Here is a 17,317-nt window from a genome sequence, read left to right as displayed (position 1 = left end):
CTTTTCCCTTCTTGTTTTTAGTTTTTTTTTGTTCCTAGCACCAGGGGAGCCACCCCTCCCAAATTTCGTTGTATGGCACCTGTACTATATCAATGACAATAAAGACCATTCATTCATTCATCATTCAAAACAATAACCGTCCAAACATTGTCAAAGGAAACACGCCAAAACCCCACATATGAACCTATACATTCTTGAGCAGCTGGTGACACCCAATACAAAACCCAGTCAGTGTATTTCAAATGAGACTTTAATGAGGAAAAAAAGGTATAGAGCAAATTCAATACAAAGTCATCAATTACATGTCAAGTGTTGTGCCATCTTTGGTAATATTAAAACAACCTCTTTGGATCTAAAGCATAAACTAATTATAGAAAGATCAGCGAGGGGACTATGTCTCTGTCTGGATTTTTCTCCAAAACCACTGGGACAATTTGGTGAAACTTTGGTGATTGATGGGTCTTGCCATACAGATAACACATTTACTAAAATTACACTGATTATGTAGTTAGTCAAACTGAAAGCTACTTTGAAAAAAACATTTCTCATTTCATAACTGCCTGACGTGAATATTGTGTAAGTGTACTGTACATTGGGGGTGGGGTTAGTTATGGGTAGTGACCGTAGTAGTGTTGCGTGATGTACCGGTTCTACAAGGGTAAAGATGACAGTGAGCCGACCAAAACCACAAAGCCTATTTGCAAAAGATGTTCCAAAGCCATGCAGTCAAAGGGAGGCGACACGTCACATTTAGCCAAGCATCTTTCCCATAGAAGGCTCCTCTTCAAGGTGGTCAAATCACAACAGGTCAGCCAATACTGTAGGTCTGATAGCTAAGGATATGAAAATAAGAATTTCCACGTTCTGTTATTTAATATGTTTCTTTGGTTACCGTGGTATCGTTTAAGAATTGAAATGGTGATAAATCAGCTGGTATCAGTATCAAAGAAGAAAAATAAACACTAGACAGTAGCTCACTACATTGCTGCATGGCATAACAGTAGTTACCTACTGAAAACATTACTAACATTTGAATTTAGTTTAATTGCCACCAAGCTACAGCAAAATGTAGATCTAATAGTAATATATGATGAGCTATAGATGAGCTACAGATGAGCTACTTGTAGTGGAACTACTCCCCAACACTGCAAACTGACCTGCCAATCACAGTGCAATATTGTGCAGAAGTGGAGCAGTCTAGAGTTCAGGTAGGTAGTGACCAAGTAGTCAGGTAGTCTTATGTACTGCACTAAAAATACATTATGACTACCTGATTACTTGGTCACTACCTACTTATATATATATATTTTTTTTTTAGCTTTATTTATACAGGTAAAAACACATTGAGCCCTGAGGGCTCATTTTCACGTGTGACCATACAACATCCACCACAAACAAATACAATACAAAACCTGACCTACATAGTCTAAAACTAAACTAAAACCACATAGCCTAAAACTAAAACTAGTCTAAAACAGTCTAAGATAATCTAAAACTTTCCGTCAATATAGTCTAAAACTATACCTGAACTCTATACTGCTCCATTTTTGTACCATATTGTCACACCGTATGACAGAGTGTCACATCTCACTGCACCCTGCACAGCACGTTTTACACAAACTGACATTACTTGAACCTGAACTTTCTGTAATGTTGTTTACATTAAGAATGTTGACATGCTGATTCGCATCCTGCTGCTATCACCTATTCTATTATTGACGCTCTGACGCTATTGTATACACAGCTATTGTTGATTGTTTACTGTTTATATCCTGCTTATTCTATTATTGATTTTGTATTTCTGCTGCAAGGCCAATGTCTAATTGAACCTGAACCCCAAGAATTGTACTCCTTGTATCCATACATTGATGTAATAAAAGCAATTCTGATCTGATCTCATATCAAACCACATTAGAAGCATATCTACTATTGTAGATCACCACATCTTTCAATCATACAGAGACAATGAATGACACCTTTAGATAAGGTAACTAACTACCTGTCCTAGCTTACTCCCTCAGTTAGATGGGAACAACTGGCATTCCTTCTCGAAGTCGCATCCCTGGAGCAGGTCCATGTAGCGCTCTCTGACCTTCTGGTAGAGCGGAGCCCAGGCCTCCTGGTGCTGGTCGTCTGTGGTCAGGCCAGCGATGGTCAGGGGCCTCTCGTTGAGCAGGGCCTGCAGCCGGATGCCGTCTTCGCAGTCGTACAGGACCAGGACCAGGTTGGCAGCGTAGGGCAGGAAGAGGCTGGTCCGGAAGACTCTCTGGCGTTGCGTAGCGTAGTTGGTGGAGGTCAGGGGCTCGCTGTCCTTGAAGAAGCCCAGGAGGGTCAGCAGCGGCAGGAGAGTCTCGCCATGGCCGACCTGGATGGTCACGGCCTCAGTCACGTTGTTGCCAGACCTACGGGCAGAACGGGACATCGTGAGCTTAGAATGATAAGGTTCTATCTCCGTTTAGGGTAGTTCAGAGATATTGAGCGTCAAAGTTTCTACATTCCATTATGTTTTGTGAGATGGAACCTTTGTATTTTATGAATTACTAACTCAAAATGTCAACATTTTAAAAATAACACCACAAAGGCATTAATAAACACCTATCTGATTATGTAAAAAAGTAAATTTTGACAAAAATGGAGATAGAACCTTATAATTCTAACATCACAACATGTTTCAAGTGGGTAACACATATTTGATTTCATTGTTTCTTTACAACGGAATGATGACTTTTCAGTCCCATTTTGGACAACACCAAAGGAAGAAAGCAAATATCTTGATAAATATTAAAAAACCTTTGTTGGATTATTTCTTTGCATCAAAACAAGGCATTTCATTAATTAAATTATTATGTACAATTTACAGCACAGAGTTGCTTCCTTTATTGCACAGGTGTACCGTACATATTGCATACTCCAGCACTTAAATACCAATTTAAATACAAATACCAATCAATCACTTCCTCCGTTTGCAGGAAAAGTGCTATAAAAATAAAAAGTTATTATTATTATTATTATTATTATTATTACTGTATATACACTTACAGAACACTTTATTAGGATCACCTGTGCACCTTCTCATTCATTTAGGTGGTGTAATGGTGAGGGGAATGTTTTCTTTGAGCACTTTGGGCCTGTTAATACTAATAAATCATCACTTGAATGTCACAGCAATCCACAGTGTATTTGCGTATTGTTGCTGACCATGTGCATCCCTCCATGGCCACTATTTACCCATATTCTAATGGTTACCTTCAACATGATAATGCACCATGTCACAAAGAAAAAGTATGTCTCAAACTGGTTTTGTGAACATGACAATGAGCTCAGTGTTTCTTCAGTGGCTTTCCCAGTCACCTGATCTGAATGCAACAGAACACCTTTGGGACGTGGTAGAATGGGAGATCCACAGCTGCAGCTGAAGCTCAAAGGAATGTTTCCAACATCTTGTGGAATCCATGTCACGAAGAATTGAGGCTGTTTTAATAATAATAATAATAATAATAATAACAATACATGTTATTTGTAATGCACTTTACATAAAGAAATCTCAAAGTGCTTAAGTGTTTTGAGAGCAAAGGGAGGCCCTACCCAGTATTAGTATAGTGTTCCTAAGAAGAATTTAGAATGTGCCATTTAGCAGGCACTTTTAATCCAAAGTGATTTACAATGACAGATTACAGGGACATTCCCCCTGGAGTAACTGAGGGCTAAGTGCCTTACTCAAGGGCACACTAGTGATGGTGTTTCAGGCAGGATTTGAACTCACAACCTTCCTATCACCAGTCCAACTCACTATCCACTACTAGGCCATATAAATAAATAAATACAAATCTATCTACCTGTGAGTTTAAGTTTATTATGGTTTAGAGTACATCTTGACAAAATAATAATAATAATAATAATAATAATAATAATAATAATAATAATGCACAATACTCATAATTTAATCAGTAGGACAGGTAAAAAGTGAGTCTATAATAAAAAAAAATATTATTTTTTTTAAAAATGCACACTGTCTCAGATTCCCTAACATGGGGAAAAATACCTTCCACCTGCTGTCCTTTTAGCGTTGTCTAGGGATTACTCAATATCCTACTACAGAGGATGTTACTCTCTGCCCCACTGTCTATGATACTGACAGGCTTGGCTCTCTTTGTCTCACTGGGCAAACACACAACATAACATGGATAACCATCACAAGGGCAAGATGTGTGTAGGTGTCATGTGTAATGTATCCCTATGTCATGCTTCAGCAGATGACAAAGAAACTTATACAAAGTCAAATTCACATAAATCAAGACAAATCCTGGACTAAATGCCACACTCAATAGACTCTCCATTGAATATGCTTGCTTGTTTATCTTTGATCAGGAAACTCTGCTGGCTGACTGGCACCACTGCCTCTACACGGATACGGCAGTCACGATACCCCGGTCACGACTCTTTACTGTCCTGGCACCCCGCTGGTGGAACGAGCTTCCCACTGCTGCCAGGACTGCAGAGTCACTCCCAAACTACCACCGTAGTCTGACCCATCTCTTCAGGCTACACCGTAACTGTCCCTCCTGAGACATCTACGGTACTTCCCCTTTACCACCCCCCCCTTTTCCTTCTGTAAAAAAAAACTAACAAAAAAAAATCCTTCCTTCTTCTAGTCTCAACTACAATTTTACAATTTTTTATTTTGTTACGGTTCAAAAGTTACAGGCCAAAACATAAAGTGTGTTGTTTAGCTCCACCATCTGGCCAAATGGCACTACATTTTACACTGCACTCCCGTGGGTACCTGGCAAGACACCTGCCGAACGTGAAGTCGATCGGATGAACGGTTCTCGAGATACAGCTATGTTGGTAATAGGACTTCTGATGAAAAAGGCGTGGTCGTTTTAAAAAGGGTGTGGTCATTTTCAGGTTTTTCGCCCCGGATAGAGATGTTGGCACACATCCCAAAGTCTAAGCCAGGTCCTCTACTATATACAGTGGGGTGAAAAAATGTGGCCAACCCTAGTCAAAATGCCTTTTGCAATTAATATCTAAGTGAAAAGAAGCAAACCTAACCTCTAAATGGTACAAAGTTAAACATGACACCTTTCATCACATTTTAAAACAAGATTAACTTACATTTTTTACTTTTTACAGTTTCAAAATAATGGCAAGGTGTTCTTCTCTACAAATGCTTCACCCTTTTTTCTCCAAACAGACTGTACCTTCTTTGGTTGTGACCAAAAAGTTCAATTTTGGTTTTGTCAGTCCAAAGCACATTAAGACACATATGTTGTGTTGATGTCGTAGGAAAGGCTACTTTCTGGCAATGTAGGTCTTTGCTGTTTAAGGTATGCTGTATTGTTGTCCTGTGAATAACTAGACCGGTGTCTGCTACTCTTTTTTGCAGCTCTTTTGCAGTGATGTGTGGGTTCTTCTGAGCATTTTTTCACCAGATCTCGGGCCATTCTATCTGAATATTTCCTTGGTCTTCCAGATCTTGCCTTGACTTCAATTGTTCCATTTAATTTGCCATTTTCTGATAATGTTTCTGACAGCGGAAATGGGTCATTTGAAACGTTGCGAGAGTTTTTTTGTAGCCTTCTCCTTGATGGTGGAAGTGAACTATATTGATTCTGACATCCTTGGACAACTGTTTAGAGGAACCCATGGTTTTTAACACCAGACACAGGAGCCACCGCAGCCGGATACCTTAGAAGGCATGGGGTTACTATTATATAGGTCAAACCTGGAACTATATTCACCTGACTCATTGAAGCCCTAATGAGTAAATCACCTTGGTCTGGGCCATAGTAATCATCTTCTCAAAAGGTAACAAATAATAATCCAAAAGGGTTCCCAAACCTTTGCACAGGGCCCTTTTCCTTTACCTTGCTTTAAAATGTGCAGAAATGTGTCATATTTAACTTTAACTTTAAGCATTTAGTGTTCAGGTTTGCATTAAATCACTTAATTAATTGTAACAGTCATTTAAACCAGGGGTGCCCGAATGTTTGCCCACTGTTATATTCATTGTATGAAGTATAAAAGTGATTGAGAGCAAGGCTTTAGATACCATGGTATTTGTTTGATGAACTATACTAGGAATAGGCTAAATTTCCACCTTCACCTAAAAGATTACTGTAGCTTAAAGCCCATTATGAGGTGTAGTCACGGTGTGACTACAAATTAAGTGAGCATGGTTATCAAACATCCAGTAAAAGGGTGACCTCCTCCCTTCATACACAGTTTATGACTGACTGATTCGCTTCATTTGACACTTATGTAATACTTCATTTGACGCGCTTTGAGTTGCATTTCATGTACGAAAGGCGCTATATAAATAAAGCTTTACTTACTTACTTACATATGACATTTACATTTACATATTTGTCATTTAGCAGACGCCTTTATCCAAGTAGTCATCATTTTAGAGCAAATACAAACATACAATTAAATCAATCAATCAAACTTTATCTGTATAGCACAAGTCATGCATTGAATCTAACTCCAAGTGTTGAACATAAAAACATGAGTAAATAAAGGAGATACGACATAGGGGTAAAAGTGCACGTTGATAAAGACACTAGGTAGCAAGCCTGAAAAGGTGTTTTTTGAGCTTCCTTTTTAAAATAGCCACACTCTCTGTCACCCTCAAGTCCTCTGGCAAGCTGTTCCAAAGTCTAGGGCCAGGGGTCCGCCATGGGCCTTAGTCCGTACCCCTGGAACAACCAAGAGACCAGTACCAGTGGACCTGAGGGATCTAGTAGGTGCATATTTTAAAACTATGTCAGACATGTAGTCGGGAGTGAGACCATGTAGTGCCTTGTAAACCAATAAAATAATCTTAAAATCAGTTATACGACTAACAGGTAGTGCAGCGATTTTAAAACAGGTGTATTATGTGCTCTCCTTCTGGTCTTAGTTAAAACATGACCAGTTGAATTTTGTACAAGTTGGAATCCGTGGATTTTTTAGGTAGACCACAGAGGAGAGCATTACAAAAGTCCAGCCTGCTAGTGATAGAAACGTGCACTAGTGTCTCAGTATTGGGCTGGGAGAGAAACGGACGCACTCTGGAAATATTGTGACGTTAGAATTATAAGGTTCTATCTCCATTTTTGTCAAAATTGAGTTTTTTACATAATCTGATCCATTAGGTGTTTATTAATGCCTGTGTGGTGTTATTTTAAAAATGTTGACATTTCTGAGTTAGTCATTCATAAAATACAAAGGTTCCGTCTCACAAAACATAATGGAATGTAAAAACTTTGACGCTCAATATCTCTGAACTACCCTAAACGGCGATAGAACCGTATAATTCTAAGCTCACGACATGTTTTAAGTGACAGAAGGCAGATCTGGTCACATTCCTGATGTGGGCATCGGAAATTAAACTGGAATCTATGATCACACCCAGATTTTTGGTCCTCTAATGCTTTGGTCCTCATATTGGGGGGATGTAATGATCAGCCTTTTCTTTCGAAAAATTTGAATACATTTCCACGTTGTTGAACTAACACAGCTTGTTTTGTGAGCCTGCTAACAATGTAAAGTAGTGTTATAGTTAACTAGGTAGCAATGGGGATTACTCACAGAATCCACCACGTTGCACTATTTCGGCTTGACTAGCGAGTTTCTGTAGTGATTCTCAACAACGTTGAAACGTAGTTCCGTGTTTCCAAAGCATTAGAACGTGTCACATATTTGCAATAGATGAACTGTACCTTTGTGTGTGTGTGTGTGTGTGTATTAGAATTAACATTGATGCCAATAAGCTTTCTGTCCTGGTCTTGAGTGCAGCTTTTGATTCTGTGGACCATGATATCTTTATTGATAGACTTGGGTTGGCCTCTCTGGTCCTCTGGCTCTTAATTAACTGGTTACCTGTTAGTTTTAGAATTTATTTGAAGATAATTGTATTAGTTTAAAAGGGGGCAGAAACTGAGGGGGGCTAAACCTGTGGACATTAGAGACAGACCTTTCTACCCTTGCTTTTATTTTTGATGTTTTATAGTCCTTTTAGTTTTATATGTGACAGGGTCTGGTGAAAAAGTCCCCAAGTAGGGCAAGGTCATTTTTGAAAAAATAATCTTGTACAGATTATAGAGAAATATATATTTCTAGAGAAAATCAAATCAAAACACACATTTGCAACCATTGTGGGTGGGACTAGTGATTGGAAGGTTGTGAGTTCAAATCTCGCCTGATACACCACCACTAGTGTGGCCTTGAGTAAGGCACTTAGCCCTCAGTTACTCCAGGCGGAACGTCCCTGTAATCTGTCATTGTAAATCGCTTTGGATTAAAAGCGTTTGCAAATTCTACATTTTAGGTTTTTGTTTACCATGCATTTGTCGCTGCAGTCCTGACATGTTTTTACTGTTTGAACCTCAAACTGGGTGGTGATGGGGTGGTGGTGGTAGGTCAAATGCTGACCAGATTACTAAAAGCAATGACAGGTTAGTACAAAGTAATTTTAAGATGAAAATGACATGTTTCCTGATAATGACCAATCACTGTTATTGATCTCTGTACTGCTTTTGGAATCGGTCCCTTACCTGGCCTCGCTGGCTGCCTTGTCCAGGCGACTGAACACATCATGGAAGAGGATGCAGCTCGCCTTGCTGTTAATGTCGTGACCGTAACCCCTTTTCCAGTACTGCTTCAGGTCGTTCGCATACTCCAAAACCTATGGGTGGTGAGAAACACAGTTTCGGAACAATATCATGGGAATGCTGTAAGTGGGGTAGGCTTTGTGAGTGAATACTACAGTGAGACGCCCTCAGATGGTTATCTCTCATTGTGCGTGGTTGTAGTAGTATTACAGGTAGGCCACCTAAGAGCTCGGTCAGATCATAGCACAGGATAGCATACTACATGGCCTGAATACTGCCAACAAAGCACCATTGAATTAATCCAAGCCACACCATTCACAGGTTAAGTAGATTGTAAACGGACATATTCATTACCATTGTCTAGTATTTTGTGGTTCTGGCTGAACAATTACTCCATGGTTATTCAATAGACAGTCAAAGTTGTACAACAGTGGGTGTTGTCTTTTTTCAGATATTCACACTCTCCCTCTATATCTGTTTCTCTACCCCTTTCTCTTTAGTGGGCTTGCTTCAGAAAGTCCAAGATAGATAGATAAAAAGGTGTAAAAAGATAAAAAGATTGAAAATAGCTGAGCAGTGTGTCTGGCACAGGGGTGAAGGCAGCCAGCTAGCAATCAGAAGGTTGCTGGTTCAATCCTTGCCTCAAGAGAGAGTGGTAGATTCAACTTTATTGTTATTGCAGAGTACAAGCATCAGGCAACGAAATGCAGTAAGAAGTGTATGTCAGAAGCGGGATTCGAACCCTCCTCTTAAAAGAACACTATGGGCTAATACCACTCTGCCATCCTCGTGATCTGATTGTATGTAACCTGCTGCTAAAATAACCACAGTAGTGAATGTTCATTTATTTAAAAAATAACATAAAACAATAAGTAGGGGCTAGTATGACGCACACATTTAATCTGTCAGCAATTTCTTGCCAAACCATTTCCCTCACCTTGTTAATTGCGGCAGTATTGCCCTTTTTTACTTCAAATTTTTCGTCTTCATTAAGATCCATAACAGAGCACTGCGCTGTCATTTTCCAGTCTTAGTATCTTCTTTTCGTCAATCGGCTCTTCTGGGCTGCTTATGACTTGTGCATGCGCCCCAAATCAAGAATTTCTAAGCCGGACTTGCGTGAACACCGGACACATAGTCTGTTATCTCACATAATGCTAGGATGACCTCTGTCTGAACCCATGAGGAAGAGAACATGTTCACGGGATGCATCGTCTTTACTTCACTTCAGTTCTATGCCACTGAAACCACTCTTAACCACTCAACAAACCAACCCTACCACTCCGAACCACTCAACAACCACCCCTCTACCCAATCCACTGACCTACCCCTCGGCTCATCCTATCTATCTGGTCAAACTGGTCACATCGAAGCAGGCGACCACCGACCCTCTCGATCCTATCCCCTCCCCTTTCTCCAATCCGTTTCCAAAGACCTCCTTCCGTTCCTTACCACCATAATCAATTCCTCCCTTATCCACAGGATCTGTCCCCGCTGCCTTTAAGACAGCCAGTGTCAAGCCTCTTCTCAAGAAACCAAGTCAACTGCCTCACTATCTCCTTAGGAACAACTTCCTTGACCCTCACCGATATGGCTTTAAGGCTGGGAACTCTGAGACTGCTCTGCTTGCTGTCACGGATGCCCACCACTCTGCTCGAGCTTCCTCCCTCTCCTCAGTTCTCATTCTTCTGGACCTGTCTGCTGCCAATCAACACAGTAAAACCACTTGATTATCTCTGACTCTGCACTCTCCTGGTTTGCATCCTACCTGGCCGATTGCTCTTACCAGGTGAGGTTCTCCCTCTATATCAAATATCTTGGCTCGTATTTCCTCACATGATTACAGATGACCCCCCCCCCCCCCCCGCCTGGCACCGCTGCCTCTACAAGGATGCAGCAGTCACACTATTCGGTCACAGCTTTTCACTGTCCTGGGACCCCGGTTAGAGGAACGAGCTTCCCACTGCTGTCAGTACTGCGGAGTCCCTACCTATCTTCTGCCGTAGACTGAAGACCTCCATCTCTTCAGGCTACATCTGGACAGTCCCTCCTAAAGACCTCTTCACCCCCCCCCCACTACAGTTTCTCTCCATAAAAAAAGAAAGGAAAAAAAAAGTAATCCCTCCTAGACAAATGTACTTGTTGTAAGTCGCTTTGGATAAAGATGTCTGCTAAATGTCAAAAATGTAAATGTCATATGTGTCAAAATGACACAGGGAATCAAGGCTATGACAGTTTCTTCACATCAGTGTACTGTAGCTGCAGCATACTGTTATTTAAATGTTATTGAGCAGTCACGAACTGTGTACAAAGAGAGGAGGGAACCCTTTACTATAAAATCGTTTATCCCGGCTGCTCTAAGACTGTTTAACAGCAATTAAATAAGTAGTCGGGGTCAAGGCTCCTGAACCAGCAGACTGCTACACACATCTGTATTTATTTATTTATTTTAATCATCATCATTACTTTTTAGTATTTTAATATCATAGCTATAGCCATAATTTTACCCATTTTTATCATGATCTTACTGTTTTTATACTATACATGGCTGGCCCAGTATTGTTGTCTGTCCTTTATGTTGTGTTGTCATGTGTTGTTTTTAGAGAGTGGCGTGGCAAACTGAATTTCCTCACGGGGATAAATAAAGTATAATTGAATTGAATTGAATTGAATTGAATATGTTTGATGAATAACCATGCTCACTGAAATGCTTGAGTGACTTACAACACCTCATAATGGACTTTAAGCTACACTAAACTTTTCAATGTCCGATTTATAGATGATTCAACTTACTTTATACAAATGTATTTGTGGTAAGTTGCTTTGGATAAAGGTGTCTGATAAAAAATATAACTTTCATCTAACCATCCTCTTTCATATATCCATTCATCCATCCATCCAATCAACCAACCTATCTCACTTTCTTTCAACTACTACTACAACAACTAACTACTTCAACTACAACTACCTAACATTGTATCTATAACATAACTGTATCCTCTACTAAAATAAGACTCTCACTTTCTTTCAACTAAAACAAATCTATCTATCGTCCAAAACCATCTTCAAATCTGGAACTTTTTCTAGTTGTTTAATGACATGTGAAATTCCATCTGTCCTGTCTATAATGGATCTATTGTCAAATACAAAATAACTAAACATTCACTGAACTCCGTTGTTAAAAAAAACGGAATAAAAACTCCAATTCAGTGATGTTGATGCACTTAAAATGGATCATTGCATCATCAATATGTACAATCAAGATACGTTATTATGACTCCTGTAAGCCTGCCGCAGTACACAGTAACAGCTCAAGTACCTGTGCATCCTGCTCATCGATGAGCTGACACCAGGGAGAGTTGATAGTCTTGATGGCAAACTCATAGGCACACAGGTAGAAGGCAGCCTCGGCCATATCTGATGGGGAAAATGATGGCATTGTGATTACAGGAGAAATAATGGTTCCAACTCCAAAATACCTGTGATGACATTTGGACAAAATCATTCAGTTCATGGTGCAACTCAGCGCTGTTGAACACAAATGAGAAAATAGCTCCATCTAGAGTCCAAATGTTTCAATTGAAAATATTTGTTTGGCCATTTACGAGTTCTAAGGCCAACCACAAAATATGAGTGATATAATGAACTACACACGGCACAAAACAGCAGTATAGCTGAAGCACATTGAGCTGACCCAAGCCCTACTGTGCTGACTGTGTTTTCTTTTCACAGTATCCTTTCCTGCACTGTTCCAGCCACTATGGTGAATGTGTAACCAGACCAGCACCGTACAGCTCAGATGGGCTTGGCACAGCTTGGTTCAGGTCTGTAGTGTGATTAGGTACATTTACCTGCTGTAATGTTATTGTGGGGGACACTGAGACGGTCTGCAATCTTCTCCTGAACCCTCTTCATCTCTGGACTGGACCAGAACTTGTCCACCTCAGACAAGGCAGACTTCCCATAACCTTCCACGAGCCTGGGGCACTGGTCAAAGAAACGCATCAGAGCGTCGTTCACCTCATGGTCAAACTCTTCATCTTTAGAGGTAAAAAAATAAGGGAAAACGATTAGGAGATATACAGTATCAACAAAGCTTTTAACTCAATTGGCGCCGCACATGGCAGCTATGGTTTTACAGTTTGTTGTGTTCTGTCTGCACTGCTGTCTGTCCTGTGTTGTTTTGTTTGCATTGCATTTAGAAATGCTCTTACTGTAACGCCAAATCAAATTCCTATATGTGTATGCTTAATGTGTATGCATAAATGGCAATAAACGTTATCGCATCTCATCATCATCAATTCTAACTGCAGGCTACTATGTAAGTTCATTTTTGCCCTATGGATTTAGAGAAATTGAATTGACAAACTGTGGGAATTTGTATGTTTTATTTGAGAGGGTGTTTGGATAATGTCATTGCATCATTAAAGCATGTACTGTAATACCATCCTAAACGTGTCAGTAACATGATACTGTGTCTGTCATAGGTATTCATTATCTATTCCAAAAATACTTTATTAAATCATATTACACAGTGGCGGACTCAGGCTATTTGAAGGGCAGGGGCTAAAAGAAAAAAAGGGCACCTACTGCACAACATGGGACCCCATCAGTGCACATGGTCAAGTTTACACCATTGGAAGGGCAGCCAATAGGGCACATCCTCTAATGTTGCCACTCAAAAGGGCACTTTTGCAACTCAAAAGGGCACTTAAGCGAGACGTTTTTCAACCGTGGGGGCACCAGGAGGGGCGGTCGCCCCCCCCCCCCTTGAGTCCGCCAGTGATATTACAGTACTTAAATTCCAATTTTACTATATTTAATATGTTAAATTAGGCCCGGGTGAAGATGAGGATAGAGGGCTACAGGGCTACTAACTGTGTTTACTGTGTTAACTGCGTTATAAATATTGAAATCTAATGTTGTAACAACTGACAAGCTTAACAGTGCTCCCTCAACAGTACTCCCTTAGCCTATAGCTAAATAGGCTATATGTTTTGCCACATTGACTCATTTGCATCAACTCTACCTTCAATATTCAAATGCTCTGTGAGTCCTCTTTTGAAGGCCATGGTGCTGTTCACACACCTGTGCTTGGAACTGGTCATGAACTTTACGCGCCCGCCTCTAAGGTTCTCTGCAGAGATCAACGAGGGCAACAGTTTGGACAACCTGACGGCCAAATGTGTCAGATCACTAACTCCCTTCTGAACAAGTCTTCCGTCCATGTCGTCCGTGTACCACATCTTCCACTGGGTTTTAATCTCATGCAAATTGTCTTTGTCCGGGGACATCTGGACGATCAGGTCGTAGAGTTGGCGCATCTTCTGGACATTCCTGGTCGTGGGGTACCTGGTGCCGTGCCTGATTAGCGCGCTCAGATGGATGGCGCGACATTCTGCAGATGGCGCGACATTCTTTAAGATCGACTGGTTTACAGCCAGTATGTCATCTATCAGGTATGGATTCACCTCCTCGTATCTACCCTTTGTGGTGAAATATTTGGCAATCGGTGGTATTTTGGGACCATCAATGGTACTCTCTCTGCTCCCCAATGAAGAACATGAAAGGTAGGCAACACAGAAATGCGCGATTATTAATCTAAACTGTAGAATAGTCATTTCAGCAAAAAACAGATTCCAGATTCAGTCAGATTGCTGTTTCTGTTTCCCAATGTTGTTTTATGAGCTACGTCATAACAAAAAACAAGTTTTAATCGGCAGGCCTACCGGTGTCTTTCCCTGTGTTTGCAGGTCCATGCATGGGCTTTGTCTCATAGACAGTGTTCTGCCTAAGAAATGGCACAGTGAAGCATTTTTCTTATTTTGGCTCTGTACTCCAAAAGATTGGATTTGAAATCAAACAATTTATATGAGGTTTAAGTGTCAGTATAGATTGTCAGTTTGTATTTAAGGGTGTCTTTTGTACATTGGTTTCACTGTTCAGAAATGATAAAACTTTGTATACATAGTCCCCCTATTTCAGGGCAGTAAATGGGACATATTCATATCATGTCCAAATGTAGCACTCATGTTATAGTATTTGGTCAACAATCCTTTGCATGCAATAACTGCCTGAATCGTGCAACCCCTTGGCCCCACTAGATGCTGGGTCTTCTCTGGTGATGCTCTGCTCGGCATGCACTGCAGCCCTCTTCAGCTGTTGTTTGTTTTGAGGTGTTTTTGCTTAAAATCTTATCATCAGGATATAAAATGCATGTTCAATTGAATTTAAATCAGAAAATTAACTTGGCCAGTTAAGAACTTTCCAATGTTTGGCCATGGAAAACGACCTACAGTGCTGTGAACATGTATTTGCCCCCTTCCCAATTTCGTCTGTTTTTGCAAGTTTGTCACACTTAAAGGTTTCAGAATTACTCCAAGAGCGCAGAATTACTCCAAAAACAGAATTTTCTATTTACTCAGGTTATCTTTGTGTAATATTAAAATTGGTTTGATGATCTGAAACATTAGTGTGACAAACATGCAAAAACAGACGAAATTTGGGAAGGGGGCAAATACTTTTTCACAGCACTGTACTTGCTATGCTCAAGCAGACAACACGTTTCTGTACACTTCAGAATACATTTGGCTGCTGCCGTCAGCAGTTTGATTGATTGATTGAAAACTTTATTAGAAGATTTGCAGAAGTAGGTACATGAAAGTACATATTACATACAAGGTCAACTAACAGGATAAAAACCCAAGAAAGCCACTGGCTTATTTCAATTGGGGTCCTTGATTTACATCGTCATTTAAGTTACCCAATTCTAGTGGCAGTTATACATGAACAAACCATAACACCCCCTCCACCCATGTTTCACAGATGAATTGGTAGGCTGTAAATCTTTTTTCTACAAACTTTTCTCTTGCAATCATCTTGATAATCATCTTATCTATCCACAAGATCTTTGTTCAGACCTCTGCAAGCTTTTTAGGTGCTTTTTTTGGCTAACTGTAACCTCATTGTTCAGGAAAACTAGTGATTTGCATCTTGTGTGTGATGCCTCTGTAGTGTGGCTGGTGATGTATTCTGCAGATGGTAGTCTCTCTGACACATGTTGCCTAACTCCTGGTCCCCTGAGATGGTTGTTTTGGGGGTTTTCTTAATTATGGTGAGAAACCACCAATTCCCGCGTCTAACAGGCTGTTTGCAATTTCTTAGCTAACCAATGTTTTCCTTCTTTCTAGTGGTCTTCTCCAAACTGTTGTTTTTGTTAAGTCTAAGGTTTCGGCTATGTTAGACATTGACAGCTCTCTTATTCATGCACAAATTACAGGACGGAACATACCTGGAATAATTATGAGGTAGTCTTGTCTCAGCCCAGATGTGTATCTACAGTATTCAGCCATGCCTTTTAGTGACCCAGTCATATACCATGCCCCATTTGAAACAGCTAATCTCAAACACAGTTGCCTATGAGACGCTGACAGCTATGAGGGTACCACTCACTCTAACCTCATCATTAGATTAGTAAGTAAACATTAAGCTTTAAGTGCAAGTGAAGTGATCAGAATCAGAATTGCTTTTATTACATCAATGTACGGGACGGGTACACAGAGTAACATTCTTGGGTTCAGGTTCATTAGACATTGGCATTGCAGCAGAAATATAAAATCAATAATATAATAAGCAGGATACAAACAACAGTCAACAATCAACAACAGGTGTATATACAATAGCGTCAATAATAGAATAGGTGATAGTAGCAGAATGCAAATCAGCATATCAACATTCTTAATGTAAACAACATTACAGAAAGTTCAGGTTCAAGTAATATCAGGTTGTGCAAAAAATGCCAAGTAATCAGGTAGTCATAATTGTAATGGGACTGTTAGAACTCCAGCCAAAGGGGGGGGGGGGGTTGTTTTTTGTTTTACAGATCATTACTTCATTTAAAGTAGGCCTAATCAAAACAAACTAACCATACATCTCAAGCAATAAACGCTGGCAAGAAAGAAAATCTCCTGGCATTGATGACACCTCACCTCTATGCTCAGATGTGTGTAGATCTAAAACGATCTGGATATATAGAAGCAAAATGTACTCTGATAAAGATAGGTGGAACTTTCACCATATTGCTTATACCAATCTTAATATTTCCCTATCTACTCTGTCGCCTAGTCGTGAGCTTAGAATGATAAGGTTCTATCTCCGTTTAGAATGAGAAGGTTCTATCTCCGTTTAGAATGATAAGGTTCTATCTCCGTTTAGAATGATAAGGTTCTATCTCCGTTTAGAATGAGAAGGTTCTATCCCCGTTTAGAATGATACGGTTCTATCTCCGTTTAGAATGATAAGGTTCTATCTCCGTTTAGAATGATAAGGTTCTATCTCCGTTTAGAATGATAAGGTTCTATCTCCGTTTAGAATGATAAGGTTCTATCTCCGTTTAGAATGATAAGGTTCTATCTCCGTTTAGAATAAGAAGGTTCTATCTCCGTTTAGAATGATAAGGTTCTATCTCCGTTTAGGGCAGTTCAGAGATATTGAGCGTCAATGTTTTTACATTCCATTATGTTTTGTGAGATGGAACCGTTGTCTTTTATGAATTACTAACTCAGAAATGTCAACATTTTAAAAATAACACCACACAGGCATTAAGAAACACCTAATGGATCAGATTATGTAAAAATAAATAAATATATAATAACCTTATAATTCTAACGTCACGTAGTGTTCAACATTGGTTGGACTTCCAACAGGGGGGCGTATTGCGT

At 40.0% G+C, this 17,317-nt stretch overlaps 1 protein-coding gene across 1 annotated transcript; it reads right to left on the bottom strand.

Annotated features, from left to right (window-relative positions):
• Positions 1-231: 231 nt before the first annotated feature.
• On the bottom strand, positions 232-14,257 carry minpp1a (multiple inositol-polyphosphate phosphatase 1a). The gene is made up of 5 exons (XM_080548779.1): positions 13,627-14,257; positions 12,449-12,637; positions 11,917-12,014; positions 8,541-8,671; positions 232-2,402 (listed from the first exon to the last, which is right to left on the bottom strand). The coding sequence occupies exons 1-5, from the start codon at positions 14,216-14,218 to the stop codon at positions 2,018-2,020; spliced, it is 1,395 nt and encodes a 464-aa protein (XP_080404905.1). The 5' UTR covers positions 14,219-14,257; the 3' UTR covers positions 232-2,017.
• Positions 14,258-17,317: the final 3,060 nt, after the last annotated feature.

The sequence above is a fragment of the Nansenia antarctica genome (genome assembly GCF_963989245.1).
Source record: "Nansenia antarctica genome assembly, chromosome: 19".
In the NCBI taxonomy this organism is placed as follows: domain Eukaryota; kingdom Metazoa; phylum Chordata; class Actinopteri; order Argentiniformes; family Microstomatidae; genus Nansenia; species Nansenia antarctica.
This window is presented reverse-complemented; position numbering and strand designations above follow the sequence as displayed.